At 39.5% G+C, this 20198-nt stretch overlaps 1 protein-coding gene across 1 annotated transcript in view; it reads right to left on the bottom strand.

Annotated features, from left to right (window-relative positions):
* LOC104024675 (interleukin-1 receptor type 1) overlaps positions 1–20198 on the bottom strand; it is a 36999-nt gene extending 16801 nt beyond the window's left edge. Inside the window, exons 1-12 of the mRNA XM_075722437.1 lie at positions 20151–20198; positions 17351–17420; positions 13202–13445; positions 12707–12893; positions 12227–12389; positions 10117–10182; positions 9422–9542; positions 7161–7309; positions 6718–6861; positions 5476–5616; positions 5129–5290; positions 4293–4633 (exon numbers count right to left, since the gene is read on the bottom strand). Coding sequence (XP_075578552.1) covers positions 4293–4633; positions 5129–5290; positions 5476–5616; positions 6718–6861; positions 7161–7309; positions 9422–9542; positions 10117–10182; positions 12227–12389; positions 12707–12893; positions 13202–13445; positions 17351–17420; positions 20151–20198 — 1836 coding nt within the window. The remainder of the gene's footprint in view (positions 1–4292; positions 4634–5128; positions 5291–5475; positions 5617–6717; positions 6862–7160; positions 7310–9421; positions 9543–10116; positions 10183–12226; positions 12390–12706; positions 12894–13201; positions 13446–17350; positions 17421–20150) is intronic.

Here is a 20198-nt window from a genome sequence, read left to right as displayed (position 1 = left end):
TGAACAAAAGGCAGAATGCTCTTCCCCCTCTAGCAGAAGCTCAAGGCAGCAAGATAAAGGGGAAATGTGAAATCACCTTTGTGGTTTCTACCTGCTAGGATGCAATACGGGGGTAAATGAAAAGGGAGTAAAGAAAAAGTCAGTCAGGGCTGTCCTGTCTGGAGCCATCGCATAGACTCCACCAGGTTGTAACAACTCATTCTGGGTTTGGGCTCAGAGCACATGATCTTCCCTATTACACAAGCCTCTATCCATGAATTACTACAGTCATAGATGTGAACATTAAAACATGAAACAGGCTATATCTCAGCACTAGCTGACATAAAGGGAAGAAAGTGGGATATGGGAGGAAAAATATGAAAGGAGGAAAGCCTCTCAGAAGAAACTAGCTTCACAGTATGGATGGAAAGATGCAGTGGAATTAGAAAAACTGAGACAAGTTAATCCCAAGGCAAGAAAGGGAAGGGGCAATCTGGAGTGCCAAATAAATTGACAGGAACGAGCCAACAGAAGTAGTATCACATGGTTACAGTTGAAAAGTAAAAAATGGTGCAGAGAATGTTATGTGGTGTAAGATACATTAAAAGCATTCAGACTGTTTTCTCTGTCAGCATAGATGTAGAATAAACTGAAATATATCTACCACATTGTGGTGAACAAATACTTTCTCACAGATGATATTGCATTTGCCTTTTCCTTCCGAAACTACCAAGTTTCCAGAAGCAGACCTCTGGCCAATTTTTTTTTTTTTTTTTTAAATAAATAACAATCAGCACATCTGTCTCTACAAGAATTCTTTTATTGTACCGCAAAAAAATTGTGTTTTCCTATGTGACTTGCAAAAAAAAGTTTCCAAGGGGAGAAAACAGAGTCAAAATTCAGCTTCAAAATAAAGTCCCATGATAAAAGGGTAAGTTACTTTGTGTCATGCTACATTCAAGTAGTTAGCTAACAATTAACCACGATAACTGAAACCTCTCCCCCACACTCATTTTCACACAAGAAAACTAAAATGCCTAAATAATCATACTAAATGTGGTTGCTTAGAAGAAAGTATCAGGTAGATAAATGCTGACTCACAATCATCTGTCTTTACTTATGAGTCTATAGGAGTCCATTTAGTGGGAGAATGCTTGTCTTGAATATTGTAGCAAACCTCTGAAAAGAGCTATCAGAAAAAGTGGCCAGAAATCATAACAGCACATTCACAGAAGAAACAATATATACCAGCACAACTTCATGCAAATCAATGCACTTATCTGTAGTACTGCAAATCCTGGAGTCATTGGTAATTTTTTTACTTCAGAGCATATGAAATTAGGAAGTTGAAAAAACATCTACCACAGTTTCAACATCATCTTTTTATTATTTCTCTCATTCTACATGGAAATAAGAGGGTTCTGTTTTTAAACACAAGTAAAAAAAAAAAAAAATCTTTGAAGGAAAGTATAAGTCTAAACACAATGTAAAAATTTGTCAATAATCATTATCTGAACTCTCTAGGTTCCTAAATTTGTTTTTTAAAAGGTTCCGGCCTAAATGTTATGCATTTCCGAAGAAGACTGATTCAACATCTACTAGAACAATAGTACCTCGTCTGATGGATCTATCCTGTTCTCAGACGTCTCAGAACTCTCTAGTCAATGGAGGCTGTGGAAAACTACACAGCTGTGAACCCCGCAGCCAGGAGAATGAGACACTACTCATAAGGAGTATTGCTAGACCTTCTCAAAGAAAAAGGTACCATGAAATGCTATTGCAAAGCTTTCGCTTTAAACATATGTTCCAGTGCTGGACCTCCCTTTCCCTCCCATCAATACAGCCCAACAAAGAGTATATTCTACAGCACACACACTTCTGAGAACCAGCTGAAAGGAATGCAGTGACAGATGCTATCCTGGTGTGGTGGGTTGACCCTGGCTGGATGCCAAGTGCCCACCAAAACCGCTCTATCACTCCCCTTCTCAACTGGTCAGGGGAGAGAAAATAGAACAAAAAAGCTCGTGGGTCAAGTTAAGGACAGGGAGATCACTCAGCAATTACCGTCACAGGCAAAACAGACTCGACTTGGGGAAAATCATTTTAATTTATTATCAGTCAAATTAGAGCAGGCTAATGAGAAATAAAACCAAATCTTACAACACCTTCCCCCACCCCTCCCTTCTTCCTGGGCTCAACCTCACTCCCGATTTTCCTCTACCTCTTCCCCCTGAGCAGCACAGGGGGATGAGGAATGGGGGTTGCAGTCAGTTCATCACACGTTGTTTCTGCTGCCCCTTCCTCCTCAGGGGAGGGCTCCTCACACTCTTCCCCTGCTCCAGCGTGGGGACCCTCCCACGGGACACAGTCCTCCACCAACTTCTCCAGCATGGGTCCTTCCCACGGGCTACGGTTCTTCACACACTGCTCCAGTGTGGGTCCTTTCCATGGGGTGCAGCCCTTCAGGAGCAGACTGCTCCTGCGTGGGTCCCCCACAGGGTCACAAGTCCTGACAGCAAACCTGCTCCAGGCTGGGCTCCTCTTTCCATGCATCCACAGGTCCTGCCAGGAGCCTGCTCCAGCGTGGGGGAGGTCACAGCCTCCTTCAGGCACATCCACGTGCTCTGGCGCGGGGTCCTCCCCGGGCTGCAGGTGGATATCTGCTCCTCCATGGACCTCCCTGGGCTGCAGGGGCACAGCCTGCCTCACCATGGGCTTCACCACGGGCTGCAGGGGAATCTCTGCTCCGGCGCCTGGAGCACCTCCTGCCCCTCCTTCTCCACTGACCTTGGTGTCTGCAGAGTCATTCCTCTCACATGTTCTCACTCCTCACTCCAGCTGCAGTTTGTGTCCCAGTGTTTTGTTTTGGATTTTTTCCCCCCCTTCTTAAATATGTTATCCCAGAGGTGCTACCACTGTCACTCATTGGCTCGGCTTTGGCCAGCAGCGGGTCCCATCTTGGAGCCAGCTGGTATTGGCTCTGTTGAACATAGGGGAAGCTTCTAGCAGCTTCTCACAGAAGGCACGCCTGTAGCTCCCCCACTACCAAAACCTTGCCACACAAACCCAATATACCTCGCAATAAAGATAATGTAAGAACCTACTTAACTTCAGAAAAGAACACAAAAAAAAGCAAGCAGAGTTCACATGTGCATTCAGGTGATGCTCTTCAAGGCTGGAGAGTGAAAACTCTTGCTGCTTCAGACCACCTTGAAAAGGAAGCAGCATGTCCTTTTCTCGTGGTGATGCACACACAACAATGGATTTGTGTCCAGAAATACCAAGCTACTCCCAAGGAGGTTGATATAGCCACATGCCTCTGATTTTTTCTTTCACAAGTAGCCAAGATGTTATTTCTTGCCATTAGCACCTGGTCATGTTTCAGAACTGGCCATTTTCCACTCTCTCCAGGACACCTAGCCCAAGCACATTCCTTTGATAGATTCTCAGTGAATTTCTGTGCTTGTAGTTAGCACAGTTGAGGTGTGGAATGAGAACATCTGGTTTCCAGAGTAGCAGCACAATCTAGAGAGCTTCCAGTTTGCAAGAAATCTGAAATATTTTCAGTTTCCTGACCTTTTCAAGCAACTAAGTTTAGAAACACCCCACAGACCAGATATCACAGAATTATTCAGCAAAATGTTTAAAAAGCCACGGATTCCATTCCATTTGCTGAACACATTTGGTACCAGCTGTTCAGCTGAAACACATTTAGTGTTGTGATGAGTTTTAAATATACCTGCTATGTCATGTATTTCCTCAACCCCTTCAAGAAGCAAGGATAAGGCATGTTGCTCAGGAGGGGACCCCAAAGCTTGCACAGTGCAGATTCTTGCAGTAAGGAGGAAGTCAGACAATCACAGAGAGGCAACAAGAAGAGGAACAGAATGACTAGGAAAATGCTCACAACCCAAACATATTTTTAATTTCTCAACTGTAGTTTCAGTTATAAAAAAATGGACTTCACAGCTGCTTCTTCAGTGGATATTACATTTATGTGGACCACAACTATTTAATAGTCTACCGCCATCGGCAATGTTTACTTCTCAGATCTGTGTGAGACTAACACAACAAATTGTGTCATTATCCAAAGCCCAGAACAGAAATAAAGCTGCACAGAGTTTTTCTTTTATTGTGTAATTTGGGGAAGGGATGAGTAGTTTTTACTCCTTGAAGAAAACACTTTGTAATATAAAGAATTTGTGTAAAAAAACCCCCACAGTTCAGAATTACCTTCTCAATATTGTTTTAATAAGTGCATCTTAACTTCCCTTTTCTGTAGAATTGTTCAAAGTTAGGGGCAACAAATACACTTCAGAATAAGATATCTTTTTCCTGGGTGGCATTTGATAGCGCACATTTTTCCAGAATCTTGTATTTGCTGAACGAGATTTCTCTGAGAAGTCCCCTTTCCATTGGATAGCTCCATGTTTTTGCTTAATGTATTTGACTGATTCTGGCATGTTTGTGTAGTCCTGTATTTCATCCATTTCTATAAGAATCACTTGAATCCCATCGCGGATGAGAGCATTATACATAGCTAGTTGTTGTTCAGAGGTGTCTTCTAACAGGCAGCAACTAGATGTTTCTGATCCCAAAATAATCATCAGTCTTCTGCTTTGCCTAAGTGTTTCATCAGCAACACTGACCACAGCTGTAAGTAACAAAGGAACAATCAAAGTTTGCATAGAAACTTGACAACTGATGTGAAATATTTCTTAATTTTAAAATTGCATATACATAGAGCACTGGCTAGCTCAGATGACTGGTAGGTTTAAGATCCCCCAACTGTCATTCGTGATTCATTGCATGAAATTCCTGATAAAAATTGTTTTCTTCAGTCCCCAGGAGCAGATATCGTTCAAAGAACCTCAACAATATTATTAATGCTGCTGAATCTTCATTTGTTCATCACAAAAAAAGAAAGTGCAGACCCTCATAACATCAGAACAGAGTATTTCATAAGAAACAAACAAAAAAATTAAAATATAAAAAATGTCCATTGGACAAATGGACAAATTATCCATTAAAAATAAACAAATATAGCTTTGTTTTCCAAAGATAGGTGTTTTTTAATCATATATATAATCTTCTAACCCGAGAACACTGTGTCAAAAGACAACTATTAACTCTACTAATTAAAGCATACCTTCTCCCAGTAAATCATCCCTTCCTAATATAAAGAGATTATATCCACATTGTTGTTCTAAAACATCAGGGAGTATTCTATGAACAAAGGTTTCCAGACGATAGAAGCTTCTGCCTCCACTGCTTTTTGTGTACAGGACGTATGCATCGTAGATTTTCCCATCTAAAACAAATACAAATGTTTATATTAAAAAACTAAAAACCAGCAACATGCCTTTATTGCAAGTTTTCATTTTGGACTGTTTAAAAATTGTAACAGGGGGCCGATTCACCTATCTGACAGAACAACATCAAAGCACTAAAATGCTCTACAAATCAAAAGAAAAATCATCAGCCACAGAACCTGACCTCTTTTCCCATCATGGGGACGGATGTGCCAGCAAGTGAGCTGGATGCAGGACCTGGGACCTCCAGGAAGGAGCCTCCAACCCCAGAGGTGCCAAGACATTAAGAAAATGTCCTCTTGCAGGACTTTCTTCACCACCTCTCCTGAAACAAACTCAACAGCAGTTACCTCTACTTCTGACTAACCACGAGAGAGGGTAGAAAATGGCAATTCTTTCTTGTAATAATTCTGTGAGGGAAAGGCAGGTAGAAGAAAAGGCCAGAAGGCAGCTGAGGTTTTGAGAGTTAAAAATGCATAATAAACAGGAACGAAGAAACCAAACCAAAATCAGATCTAAGTCAACAGTTTAAGTTTAGTGCAACAAGCTACAAAACATTGTTTCTTTGATTCCCCCCCACCCCCACCCCGCCATTAGAACTCTATTAAAAGTGTTTGGGGAAAACTGAACTTTCAACAAGAAGCTGAAATTACTTTTCTGTGAAAACATTTAGAACAGCCATGAGTAAATGTTAATTATCTCAATGCATGTAATCCCTTTACTTTCAAGCTATGGGGAACTTCAGACATTCTAATTCTTAGGGCCGCCAAACAAAGTATCTATAAAGTTACGCTTATTCCAATTTTTTTTTCACACCTGTCCACTGTATTTGGGTACACCACAGCAACAAGAACACATAAGAAGAATCACAGAACAGAGAACTAGCAGCATTTTTTTTCTCTTTCGCATGTTAACCGTCAGAACTGACAGAATTTAGAAGGAAAGCGTTGGGTAAAAGAGAGAAGTTGGGGGGGGGGGGGGAACAAACCCCACACAACAAAATTAGTCTCTGAGAAAAAGAGACTCAGATTTTCAATGTAAACATTTAATGCACATCTTTAAACAGCTAGTTTACAGGATGTAGCTCTGGTGACACCTACTGATCATCACCAGAGTGACCATAAATCTACACATAAAGAAACTACTTTACAGAAAAGCAAAAGGCAACATGCTAATTTGGGGAGTTCTTTTTCACCATGACTGCCTTCAAAATTATTCAGTCTTTATTACCTCAACTATGATTATATATTTGACCCATATGACTGAAAAAAAAATACCCCCCAAAATGTCTTTATGCATATCTGAAAATTCCTCAAGGAAATTCCACATACATTCTACTAAATAATCATACTATTGCTTAGAAGTAATGGCAAGTGAAAAAATCAATAGGCTAGTTACACTAACATACCTGGTCACACTCACATACCTTCCTTACTTGCAAAGGCACAGACAGAATTACGGTACCAAAGCACCAAGTCAATCTTGAAAATCTTGTAGATTATTAAAGTAATAAATGTTAAAATTAACAAAGAGACAAGCCCTCCAGTCAGCGATCTTCGTATATCAGGAACTGCACAAAAATATAGGAAGATTTTTTTTTTGAAATGTTGAATTTGTCCGAATCTGATCTTTTACACAAACATAATACAAATTTGAGTATCATATTTTTCACTTCCATCTACCTATTATTTTAATAATGATAAATACAGTACTACAGTGACTCCTCCCCTATCCACAGGTACATGCATACATGCAGCAAACTGTAATCCATCTGTCTTCTATCAACATGATATATGAGCATTTGGTATCAAACCTCCTTCTGGGAAAGTCAAGACAAACACAGACCTCAAAAGTAACAGCATTTCTTACCTCTGTGTTTTAATATAATATACGATGCAACCTGCCCAAAGGCATTTGAAGCTTGACAGACAAACGGTTGTTCATAATCTTCACTATTCACTTCCGAAATTATTAGCTTCACAGAATGCATAGGGCGTCCATCATAAGAAGTTTCCTCCCTATCCAAAAGGCGACAAAGAGAGCCATAAACCCACAGCCCTTTCTGAATGGCTTCCTCACTAGCAGCTGCAGCATGACAATGGTTGTTTCCATCTGCAAATGTCAATTACACTTCAGAATAGATGCACAATTAACATTATATGAAGGAAACCCAAACAACAGTTGGGCCTTTTACAGACATTTACCACAGACATTGGAAAACACCAAGATGTTATGTTATCTGGAGCTGTGTTTCCCCAAAGGATTATAAGCTTTCTATAGGCTAAAGTACAAAATTATACCTTACAAACCTAAGCAAACCCTTGTTATGGGCTTCCCATCCCCTGTAAGAGTAGGTGGAGAGCCCCAGAGCTTGGTGAAAGAGAAATTGCACAAGGTGATATGACCCAGTAAGAGGCCCCAGTACAAGGGCGCCATCTTGCTGTAAGCAGCTCTGGGACGGGGAAGCCATGCTGTGGTGGCCTGCAGCAGACCACACCAACTCAGCATGATTCCAGCTGCGGGGAGTGGAGTCTAAACTGCTGCTTCACCCCATGGATCAGAACAGACTGGTAACATCTGAAGCATCAGGCTGCACCATTAAGAGACACGGGTTATTCCACATACATTGTATAAGGGCACAAAAACGCTCATTATGCTGCACGTTCAGTTAGTCATATGTACCATGGTGTGTGACTGATGTGTGAACTAAGCATCTTCTTAACCACCAGCAAAGTGAGGGATACCACTACCTTGTTAACAGTAGATGTCAAATGCAACATGAGCTAGTCTACTTAGCCAAGCACTATTCTTTCCTGAAAACATATTGTAGTTGCCTTTTAAAATGCAAAATAAAAGCTTGAAATATATCATAAAGGACATATATAGGACCACAGGAATCACTTTCTGAGCAAAAAGTTACAGTGATTTGAACACTATAACAAAGAATTAATGAACCAACATCATTAATGCAAATGACTAATGATTGCAAAGACAACCATATAAGTGCTAGGAAGTAAAAAAAATAACACTGCTTTTATGATATCAATTCAGTGACCGTGTGCCTCTGCCTTACAGCCCAACTGTCTATGGCATTACAATTCTTTATGACAGTACAATGTATTACTTTTGTATAGGATTTTCTTTTGGTGAGCACTCAAATTCAGCATTTTATTTCCCCCATTGTTTTATGAGAAGGACTTATTTCTCATAACTATATTGTTACTTTGAAGATATCATTCTCATTTCTTTATCAGCTTCTTGCTCTTAGATAGTACTTGAGAATTTAAAAAAAAGATCATATTTTTTTCTTCATAGCACCACCATGAGATGAGGGCTGACAAAAAACCTGTTTAGTTCCCAACCTGTCAGATAGCTTTCTGCTCCAACTTTAATTGCCTTTTCAAGTCAGATCTTATTTTGTTTCTCCTAACTCCATTTACTCTGCTTTTCACCCTCACCTTATCTCCCAGTTGCCCTTCTCATGCTTTACTCAGTCCAAGTCCATCTTCCTCCCAAATCCCAACTCATCACTGGAAATCTGTCTCCCTTTTCTCCTCTCACCCCACTAAGCTTCAGTACAAATGTCCTCAGCAAAGTCTTCCATTAGCCTTTCAGCTGATCTCAGTTATACTTCTCTAACTCAAGGCTTTTAAACCTGAGAGTCTCAACTTCCCCTGTAAAGCACAGGTTTGACTTCTTGCAACCTTTCAGAGAGGCAGATGGGAAGGGAAAGGAGAATGCAGAAGAAAGAAACAGTCTGAAGATCATGTGCCTGGCCATGCTTGATCCTACTGAAAGAGGCATCTGCCAGGCCACAGCCTGCTCAATAGAAACTGTATTACAATTATGAGACTGTAAGTTTACAAGACACCTTTTCCCGAGGTTGGAAATTAAGACAGATTTTTACAATGACCAAAAAGAGCACAATCACATGTGAAGTCCATGTGCTTACTATGTTTCAAGGTTCTACTTCAAAGCAGAAAGTGAATTGGAGGGGGCAAGCATTAGAGTTTTTTAAAAAGAAAGCTATTTAAGCAAGTGAAAAATGTTGCTAAATATTTTAATGTCAAAGGGAGAAAGTTCCACTTTAGTTGCTAACACAGTATTTTCTAATCTGAAAATATACTTACTCATAAGAAGTTGCAAAAATTCTGCTCATATACAATACATCAATATACACACCGTTGCCTGTCCAAAACACCTCATACCCATCAGCACCTGTTGTATTGCAATCCACTGTAACCTGTGAGCCTATAAAATCGTGTTACAAAGTGAAAAGTTAATTTCCATACTCTAATTAAAGTCTATACAATTCTGTTCACAGACTCCCACACAGACCAGCTAAGGATGGTCCCACACCCTTTCAGAAAAGTTACTCTAACAAAGGGTCTATATACTCAGTGATCTGCAGGCTCAGAAAGAGACTGGTAGGATGGAAGAGGCTAAATCCAGGAAGAAGATGTCTCTCTCTGGGGAATCACTTTCCCTGCAGATTCAAAGATGGATCTGTTCTTAGAATCTCTTCCAGAGTGATGGAAAACAAGAGACGTGACACAGAATCACTTGGGTTCCCTACAATTTTCTTCGCATCTGAGAAACTTCCATACAGCTTTCCAAGGACTTTGGAAGCAACATGTCTTGTCTCTTTCCCTCCCACCCCCAAATACTTCTCCTTCAGGAGATCAACATAGAGAAACTGAGCTGGTCACTGAACTAGTTTTTGTCAAAAAACAAAAACAGAAAAAACACAGAATAGGGCACTCCACAGGTATAAATTTTCACTAGGATACAAAATCATATTTTCTTATAGAAAAAAACTACTTACCAAGTTCCACTTCAATGGAGTTGTTTCTTGGATAAGATATTTCTGGGGGCTTTTTTGGTGGGCTCACTAACGAAAAGAAAGAAAGTTCTTTTCAGAAAACCTGGAGCAGCTGTAGCCTGTTCTGTGCTCTAGAGCAGCTGTAGCCTGTTCTATGCTCTATAATCCAAGTACAACCTAAAAAAACCCTGTCGTGTGGACAAGATTGTCAGCAATTTTATAACAGACATCACTCCATACTGAAAGTACCGTATCTCAGGTAGTTGTTACTTCTGACTTGAAGCTACACGATTCTTTGCTCCACCTCTTCCAAAATGTAGTGCCACAAACCTCTACGTGGTCATGATGGCCTGGCTGTTCCATGGCATAAAAATCCTGTAATATTGCATGCACAGGTGCTGAGAAGGGTGTGGGTAAATATCTACAGTATTACCCCTCTACAATCTAGACAGCCTGTCACCTAGCACCCCACAGATACAAACTGGAGTCAAATACTTAGGAGTGCAATTCATCTATTTTAGACTTTCACAGTTATAAAGGGGAAATTTAATTTCTGTACTATAGTTAAAGGCCTTACAATTCTTCCCACAGCACTGTCTATAAGGAAGTACACCACCAGTGGCCCCTTTTAGCTGTTTACATTAGGACTAGATATATGACACCCTGGAAAGCTCATTTCTCTCTACAGGCTACAAAGGGAGGGTAATCAACAGGTGGATATCTAGACATCTACATTAAAAATGTCTCAGTGTGGTCAAATGAATCCCAGTTTGGAGGGTCCCTCACTGAACAGACATACCATTTCCAGCTGTCTCAAGCAGCTGTAGGATGTTTTAGAACATTTCTAGAACATTTCCTATCAGATATTCAAAGTTCAAGGAAGTTTCTCCAAGAGCACAAATTAACAAAAAGAAATCATAAAGCATCCCTCTTGAGCCCCCTAACAAAGCACATAGGATTGCCCCAGGTATATCCTTCCCCTTCTGAAAACTTGGCCTGCACTATTGTTTGGACCCCACATCACCCCTTTTAGTGTTGACTTGCTCAGCTGGAGACTTTAAAAACAACTGAGCTGCCTCCAGTCATTTATGGCAAAGGAGTGATATGATTTTGCATCTACTGAATAGTGGGAGCTGAAATTACACTGAGAGAAGTTCTAGGGACAGATTTTAAGACCAGAATGATCATTTAATCTGATCTGACCTTATATTCCTCATATTTTGCTTATCCACATCATATACATATGAAATTATATCAATATGGTACATATCCATATCATATATATGCATACACATATATACATACATATGTATGCATATATATATATACACACACACACAGACAAAACAGGCAAGCACAGAAAGAGACCGTTAAATAGTAATGCAATCTATTAGTAAACCTGAAAATGTCTGGCATCAGTAGGAATGTAAAAACAGTACTGGCATTTCATACCTTGATACAGCACAGCCTTTTCAGTGATCCAATATCAATCTCATAATGCTGTGCTAGCAAAGGAGTTCATGTTTTACAGCTAGGCCTTCTTTTATATTTTTTTGTTGTGCTGGTAGCCCCCCGACATAAATCAGGGTTTACTGAGCTAGACACACGGTATCAGAGATCAGCAGTTCTTGTGCTGAGGAGCTTAAAACCAAAAACAGAAGAGACAAAGGTTTGAAGAAAACAGATAGGACACAGAGCCAAGATACTGCTACAATTTGGGCTGCTTTAGTTCGTTGTTCTTGCAGCAAGAGGATAACATAAAAGAGAGAGAAGTAAGATGGGCAGGATAGAGTGTGCAGCTACAACAGAAAGTACTGTGGCCTACCAAGCCTTACAGAGCACCGGTTTAGGGACCCTGGCAGCTGGTCTGGGCAGCAAAGCTTTGGCGTACTGCAACTTTGAACAGGGGAACCAATGTTCAACACAGTGGCAAGTACAGACAAAAATATATAAGCTCTCAGTCAGCACTTCTTTCCCTCAAATTTAGGTGAAAACTAGTAGCCCTAAGCACATCTATCCACAAATTGGGTCTTTTAGCTTTAGTCTTTAGAAACTTGGACAAAAATTTGGAGTCGCTGTTATGAACACAAACACAGTGAAAATATCTACTTGCCTTCTACAGTCAGACTGATGTCGCGTGAAATGTTATATTGTTTTCCATGGTAGGTATATATTGTTTCACACGTATAGTTTCCTTGATCATGTACAGTCACATTGAAAATGATAAGATCACTGTTTGAGAAGGCAAACCTTTTCCCTTCCAGCAGCCGGCAGTCCTAAACGTGTGCAGAGAACTCTGTTAATTCATATCACGATCTCTTTCCATGGTTTTGCTAGAAGGTAAAAAGATGCCACCTGGTGGATATGTGGGTCAACGTCACCTACATCTAAACTGAATTACTATCCTGTTAATCAAAAAAACCTGTATACACCTTTAAAAGATAGAAAGTCTTAATCCTCTCCCAATTTGTTTTAAAAGCATTTTTCTCCCATTTATAATAAATATTTAGTTTTTCTCTTAAAATTCACAAACAGTGATTTATATTTTAAATAACGGTCAGTTATAAGACAGTTCAAAACACAGCATTCTCACCTTATACCAACGAACAGGCTGAATATTCTTCTCATTTCTGAAATAATCCAAGTGTGGACACACAACCCTTGCAGATGATAATGTGAATATCACCTCCTCTACAGCAAATTTTTCATTTAAGCATAAACCATCAATCCTTTCAAAAACTGTTACTTTTGTACACATTTTCCTGCAGCTTGTCAAATTCCTGCAATTAATATAACATAATTAAATTAACCTATCTGGCATATTTTCCAACTCAAAAATATATGGTATTCTTTTTGGTGAAGAAAGAGAGGACGAGAAGTTTGCAGTTTCTCTAGTGAATTTACTTTTGCCTACGAGGAAAAAGAACCCAAAATTAGACTTTCCCCAACCTAAAGTTAGTTTTTGTGAACGCACTCTTCCTTCTTCATTAGCATTTCTTTTACCCCCCAAATTCTACTTGCTTTCTAAAAGTTATTCCCTTTCCAACTCATTTCTGTAATAATGTAATTTTTTTTTTTTAACTTTTACCTTATGACACATTCATAATCTCCAGAATCTTCTAACACTGCAGGAAGAAACCAAATTAAATTCTTCTGCTGATGAATTCTAGAAAGTTTGTCTCTAGGTACAGCTGTCTGGTTACCAACTTTATACCATGTTAAGTTGTAGTCTCCACTTTTCAAGCTCTTTTCCAGTGAACATTTAATAGCAAGAGGCTGCCCATCAGGCACAAGACTTTGCCTCAACATCACGTCATAGGCTTCACATTTCTCTAAAGGAAAGCGACAAACATTAAAGAAAATGTCAAACACTGTAAAAGGATATACTGAACTCATTTCTTGATTACATTGACAAAGTTCATTGGAGTTTTTAACCTCCATTCTCAAGTCATCTACTGAAAATACAATTATAATCCCTTATCTTTACAGTTGAGAGTACTACTCAGTGATATACATAGTTATGCCACTGAAATGAAATGCTGTTTTTTGAATGTAAACTTTACACTCAGTAGAATCTCTTCATTTGCAAGACTGTCATTTGTATGTTTTAGTTCAGATGCAAATTACTAAAGTACTTGTATTTCTCCAGTCTGTTTCACATGCATGTACACACACACACGCACACACAAATTTCACATTTAATGTCTTTATTTGTTAACTTCACATAACTGTAGTCAAAGTAAGTCTTCAAGACAGACTACACTTTTGGTGCCCAAATGCCCTAAGAGGACACTGAAGTTAAAATTGCTGTTGCACAAATATTAAGTTTGCTATGGAAATTTCAATTCACCCTTCATTTTATAAACATTTAGAGAGGAATTATTACAAGAATTTACCAATAAGCTCATTTTCTTTCCTCCTAATCCAAGGAGATTCATACAGGAAAAGAGCAACACCATGAGATTTTTTTTTTTTTTTGTCAATATGACAAAAAAGGCACCAACTCTGGATACCACGGTCACATTCTTTAGTCAGTATTACATTTATCTAAAATTCCTGGTTTTGTTAGAATATAAGAACAGTCACACAGAGTCATGTAAGTGTCTGTCTAGCCCAAAACCCTGTCTCTGATAACAACCAGTGGCAAATGTGTAAGAAAAGAGAGCAGGACACAAGTAGAGTAATACTTTGCTTTCAGCCCTTTTCTTTCCTCTTATGTTCTGCATGAAAAACCATTCACTCACTTTTATCTTTTCCCTGGATATCATGTATTTCCTGTTATGAGAAATGGCAAAGTAAACTTTCCCTCATCTGCCTAGTCTATGGTATTTACAATTTTATAGATCTCCATCACATCTTGCCTTAGTCTTCTCTTTACCTCAGAGTCCTCATTCATTTAATGACTTCTCATATGGAAGCCATCCCGTATCAGACAACACTGTCACACATCTTTCCACCTCTTCTGCTATAGTTTCTCTGAGATGGAATGACCAGAACTGCAGAGTTCAATTGATGCACATTCACCATGGGGTTATAGAGTAGCATAATGAAGCTTTCTGTTTTCTGCTCTAGTGCTTCCCAAAAATTCTGTTTTTCTGACTACCAACGATGACAGAGGTAATGCTTCCAGAGAGCATCCACAGATATCAAAGTAGCATTTTTCCCAAGTGGTTATTAACTAACTTAATGCTCACATCACACACATACAGTATACATGTTTCTACTATACATGATGATGCTTCTGTGATCCTCCACATCTACTTGTTTTTACTTATTGACATTCTATCAATAAACCATTCAATATCCAGACATCCTCTTCATAGTGAGCATTAGTTTTGACCACCAAAGGATAATTTTGTATCATCCACAGTTCTCACAACCTCACTATAAATCTTTTCCAAATTATTTATCAAAATATTGAATTGCTCAGATATCTCTATTGAGTGCCACATAACAACTTTGATGGTTATGAAATGCTGTGGCCACAGGAACTGACAACCCTTTTCTGCCACTAAATGCTAGCATTCTGAAATAGTGTCCTTTTTTTTTTTTTTTTTTTTTTTTTTTAAACACACACTTCTTGCCTCAGTTTCTCTGAAATCCTCCTCCCCCAATGCCCTCTGTCGCGGTCTAACCCCAGCCAGTAACTAAGCACCATGCAGCCGCTTGCTCACTCCCCCTGCCCCGGTAAGAGTAAGAGTGAGAAGCACTCCTGGGTTGAGATAAGAACAGTTTAATAATTGAAATAAAATAAAGTAAAATAGTAGTAGTAATAATAACAATATAACAACAACAATAATAATATACAAAGCCAGTGATGCACAATGCAATTGCTCACCACTCGCCGACCGATACCCAGGCAGTTCCTGAGCAGTGATCCCTGCTCCCCAGCCAACCCCCCCCCCCAGTTTATATACTGAACATAACACCATATGGTATGGAATAGCCCTTTGGTCAGTTTGGATCAACTATTCTGGCTGTGCCCCCTCCCAGTTTCTTGTGCACCTGGCAGAGCATGGGAAGCTGAAAAGTCCTTGACTAGTATAAGCAGTACTTAGCAACAACTAAAACATCAGCGTGTTATCAACATTCTTCTCATACTAAATCCAAAACACAGCACTGTGCCTGCTACTAGGAAGAAAATTTAACTCTATCCCAGCCAAAACCAAGACACCGTCCATTATTTCCATGGAGCAGGAAAGAATTATAAGGTATACACATAACTAAAACAGCCAAAAGAACCCTCTGCTACTGGGGGGAGGGCAGCCAAATAATCACCTTTCCATACAATTACTTACTTAGCCAAAACCCAGACTATCCAATGAATCGGTGAACCTTGCAGCTTGTCCATCCATGGCAAAAAAATGCAAACCAAACTATTTCCAACCAAATGGCTTGCTAGAAACTCAAGGAATGGAAATTCATGGAGTTTTTTCTTTTAACAATCTGGCACTGCTGCAAGATTCCAGGTGGAATGACAAGATTATGACAGCAACTCATTTGAAATTTTTTAAACATGATCGGAATTGTTGGTTGACAGCTGAAGGGCAGAAACAAGCAGTTGCAACTGAGTAGCCTAGAAATTTTACAAAAATCTAGTGTTTTATTACTGTCAAATGGCTATATTTTCCAATATGAAAAAATCCTAAGGACACATTCTGTAAAGTTAAAACTACAACTTATTTCATCAGTTTATACACCAGGGGGTCGTGCTGCCATCCAGACCTCGACAGGCTGGAAAAGTGGGCTGACAGGAACCTCATGAAGTTCAACAAAGGTAAATGGAAAGTCCTGGATCTGGTGAGGCATGACCCCAGGCACCAGCATGTGCTGCAGACCATTCAGCTGGTAAGCAGCTCTGCAGAGGAGAAGAACATTGGGGTCCTGGTGGACAGCAAACTGACCACGAGCCACCAATGCTCCCTCATGGCAAGGAAGGCTAACAGTGTCCTGGGCTGCATTAGGACCTGCCAGCAGGTCGAGGAAGGTGATCCAGGTCAAGGTGCTGAATAGAGGGGAACTCTAGCACGGGTGAGGCCACATCTGGAGTACTGCGGACAGTTCTGGGCTCCCCAGTGCAAGAGACATGGGTTTACTAGAGAAAGTCCAGCACAGGGCCACAAAGATGATTAAGGGAGTGGAGCATCTCTCACATGAGGAGAGGCTGAAAGAGCAGGGACTGTTCAGCTTAGAGAAGAGAAGGCTTGGGGAGTCTGTGGGTGGATTGTATCAATGTGTGTAAATACCTGATGGGAGGGAATGAAGAACAAAGAGCCAGACTTTTGCCAGTATTGCCCACTGACAGGACAAGAAGCAATGAGTACAAATCGAAACACAGACAATTCCACCTGAACGCAAGAAAACACTTTTTTACTGCGAGGGCAATCAAACATTGGTACAAGTTGCCCAGAGAGGTTGTGGAGATATTCAAAATCCAACCGGACACGGTACTGGGCAACCTGCTCTAGCTGATACTGGGGGGGTCAGGAAGGTTGGACTAGATGATCTCAAGAGTTCCCTTACAACCTAAATGTTTCTGTGATACTGTGATAAGACAGTACATAAAATATCACATATTATATGTTTTATAGGTTCCTGCTTTTAGGACTGTTTAAAGCAACTCACTGGGCATGCACATAAATTTGACTTTTACAGCCATTTTCACGGAAAACTAGTATTATTTGTGTGAAGAAATAAGTTTCAGAACAAGACCTTCAATAGCCACCAATAAACTTACCTGCAATAATTAAAGACAGAAATGCTGTTGTGATATTACATGAAAACAATGTTTTTGCTGTCATGTTTCCCTGCAGAAATGGAAAGAAAACCTTCAATTAGTGGTTTCCAATATAAACTTCCACAATTTAAAGTCAACATTTTGCATTACACTGTTAATACAGGAATTACACCGTTAATACAAAACACAAGAAATACAGGAATTCTCTTTGGCTTGTTTTGAGCCTGTTACCTGCTGGTTTTACCTGACAGCTCCTAATTATTACACAAGAAGAAAAAAACATGAGCAAACATTTCCTATTCAGCTTGTCAAGCACTCAGGAGTTTTTACATCTCTATCACACTCCTCCTCAGATCTTGCTTTCCCAAGCTACAGTCTTAATATCTCTGACTGTCCGTTAGATGGAATACAATTTCATATTTAGACCATCTTTGCCACCCTCTTCTGTACCATCTCCAGTTATGCTCCAGCCTGTCTGAGGTGGGGAGGGGAGAACAGAATTTGCAGAATCTTCAGAAAATAGGTGCACTACGTATTTATAAATGAAAACAATGATTTTTTTCTGGTTTTTTTCCCTAGTAATTTCCTAATAATTTCTAACAATCTATTTGTTCTTTCAGTACTACTGAGTATTGACCTGGTATTTCCATGGGCCTGTGTAGTAAAATCCCAAGAGCTCATCATTGACTGTTAAAAATCAGGTAAACCCAGTCAGATGCTGAGCATGGGATGTTAGGGTTTTGCCCATATGTTTTCATTTTAAATTTTCTTTACATTTATCTACAACAAATTTCTTCTGCTATTATTGCCCACTATATGTCACTATTGTGACATCCTTCTGCCACTCTCTGCAATTAACATCTCTGTGTTCTAGCCTGAATAGCTTTGTATTGTTGGCAAATTCTGCCACTACAACAGTTTCCCTCTGTCCAGATCATTAAAAATATATGCTGAGCAGAAGAGAGTTGTTTGGGACTCAGGTAGTGATCTTCCTCCATCTGAAAAACTGAACATTTATCTTTTACCTACTTATTTGTACATTTGAGAATAAATATATTATGGTGGTCTGGCTTCATTGACAGCCTCTTATGAATGCCTTTTGGAAATTAAGGCAGATTGTATCAACCATGTCTCCTGTATCCAGTGCGTTCACATACATGTGTACAATTCTAACACACTTCTAGTATTTAAGAGCCATGACTTCCCTTTACAAAAGTCACTGTTGACTCCTTCTGACTAAGTGCATAACTTATCTTCATTTCCGCTGGTTCCATTCTTTAAAGCAGTTTCTATCCAGCTGCCTGCTGCAGACACCAGGCTCACTGGTCTTTATTTTCCTGGCTCTTTTTTGATCACTTGGGAAGGATAAAAAAAAACATTTTCACTTTCTGATCTTTTGGTCCCAAAGCTGCTTTAAATGAGACATTTACAACAAGAGAACACAAGAGTGAATATCAGCCAGTCATGGTGCTTTGTTATGGATCATTTAATTCGGTAACTACCTTTTACTGACTTTTCAATTTGAGACAGATCCTTCCATGGAAGACTAGCCATAAGAAAAGGTACTGGCACTGAAATCCATGCTCTTCCAAGATGAACACAAATGCAAAAAAAATTTTTTTTTTTTCCCCCTTGCTATGTTCGTATCTTCCCATAGCCCATCCCATAGGGGTTTTTTTTATACCTGAATGATCTATTGGCTCTCGAGACTCTTTAGTAGCCTTCTTATCCCTAACATGTTTGGAGAAGGATGTACTAGTTGCACGCCTCTGACAAGTTGTTCCTTAACTTTTTCTATTCAGCCTACCACAGTTTTTACAGCTCTGTGAAAGGACAAATGGAATTATTCAAACTGAAGGATGAGCAGGAGAACCCCATCCTGTTGTGAAGAATCTTTAGCTGATCACCTATTTCTACAATAGTCAAAGATGACACTTCCACCTGCTGTGTCTTACTTCACCAAACTGACTCAGAAGCATGCCATATATTGAGTCATCCACACTGCTTCTTGCAGTGCCTGCTTTCTTCCCTCTTCCCCTTCTCTTCCCTCCTCCCTCATTGCAAATTTCCGCTCAAATTACCAGGCAGGTCTTTTCTTGCCTACCTGTAAGAAGGAATGAGTCCCCACAAGAATGCCAAGCATAAAAAGAAATACACAAAACTTTAAAATCCCTGGTGGGGTTTTATGTGTGTTTGTACAAAAGCTCTCACTTTCTTCATTAATTGTGATGGACAGTAACTTAAAATCTCTTGTTTTCGATTTTAAAGAAGATTAAAATATTATAATGGAAGTAATTTAAAGAGAAAATGGGAATGAACAGACTCCACTTATGACCAGGTATTTTCTTTATGACTAAAAAATCATTGTTTTTCCATAAGCTCTGTTCCATTACAGTGTTACCTTACTCTACTGTTCTGTCTCACACATGCTCCATCAAGCAGTTTTTTGCCCCTATCAGTAGATGCAGAGTAGTATTTTGCCATGTTCTGAAGGAAAGTCTTCCAGAATCCTACTTCTCTATAAATTCAATGTTCTTTCTATCTATTTAAATTTATAACTTGCCCTTTTGCCAACATGGAAGACCTGCAAATATATTTAGCCCTGTGTAAAACCATACATATGAACTGCTCTGAGGAGTCTCCTTCTTGTCTCTGACTTTTCACGATGAAAAAAATTCCATTTTTGTGGAAGGTATACTCAACACCAAAATTAGGCTCTGCTTTGTCCACGCGTTCACATAATTCATGATGAAAATAACAAACATATGACTGCAGAGTCAAGAGCAAATGTTTTTCCTACCACATTCCACCATGATAAACAGCTAAATTTCTCCCTTTTTCCAGCCAT

This window comes from Pelecanus crispus, chromosome 1 (genome assembly GCF_030463565.1).
Source record: "Pelecanus crispus isolate bPelCri1 chromosome 1, bPelCri1.pri, whole genome shotgun sequence".
Taxonomy (NCBI): Eukaryota; Metazoa; Chordata; class Aves; order Pelecaniformes; family Pelecanidae; genus Pelecanus; species Pelecanus crispus.
The sequence above is the reverse complement of the archived record's forward strand: the minus strand, read 5'-3'. Positions and strand labels throughout refer to the sequence as shown.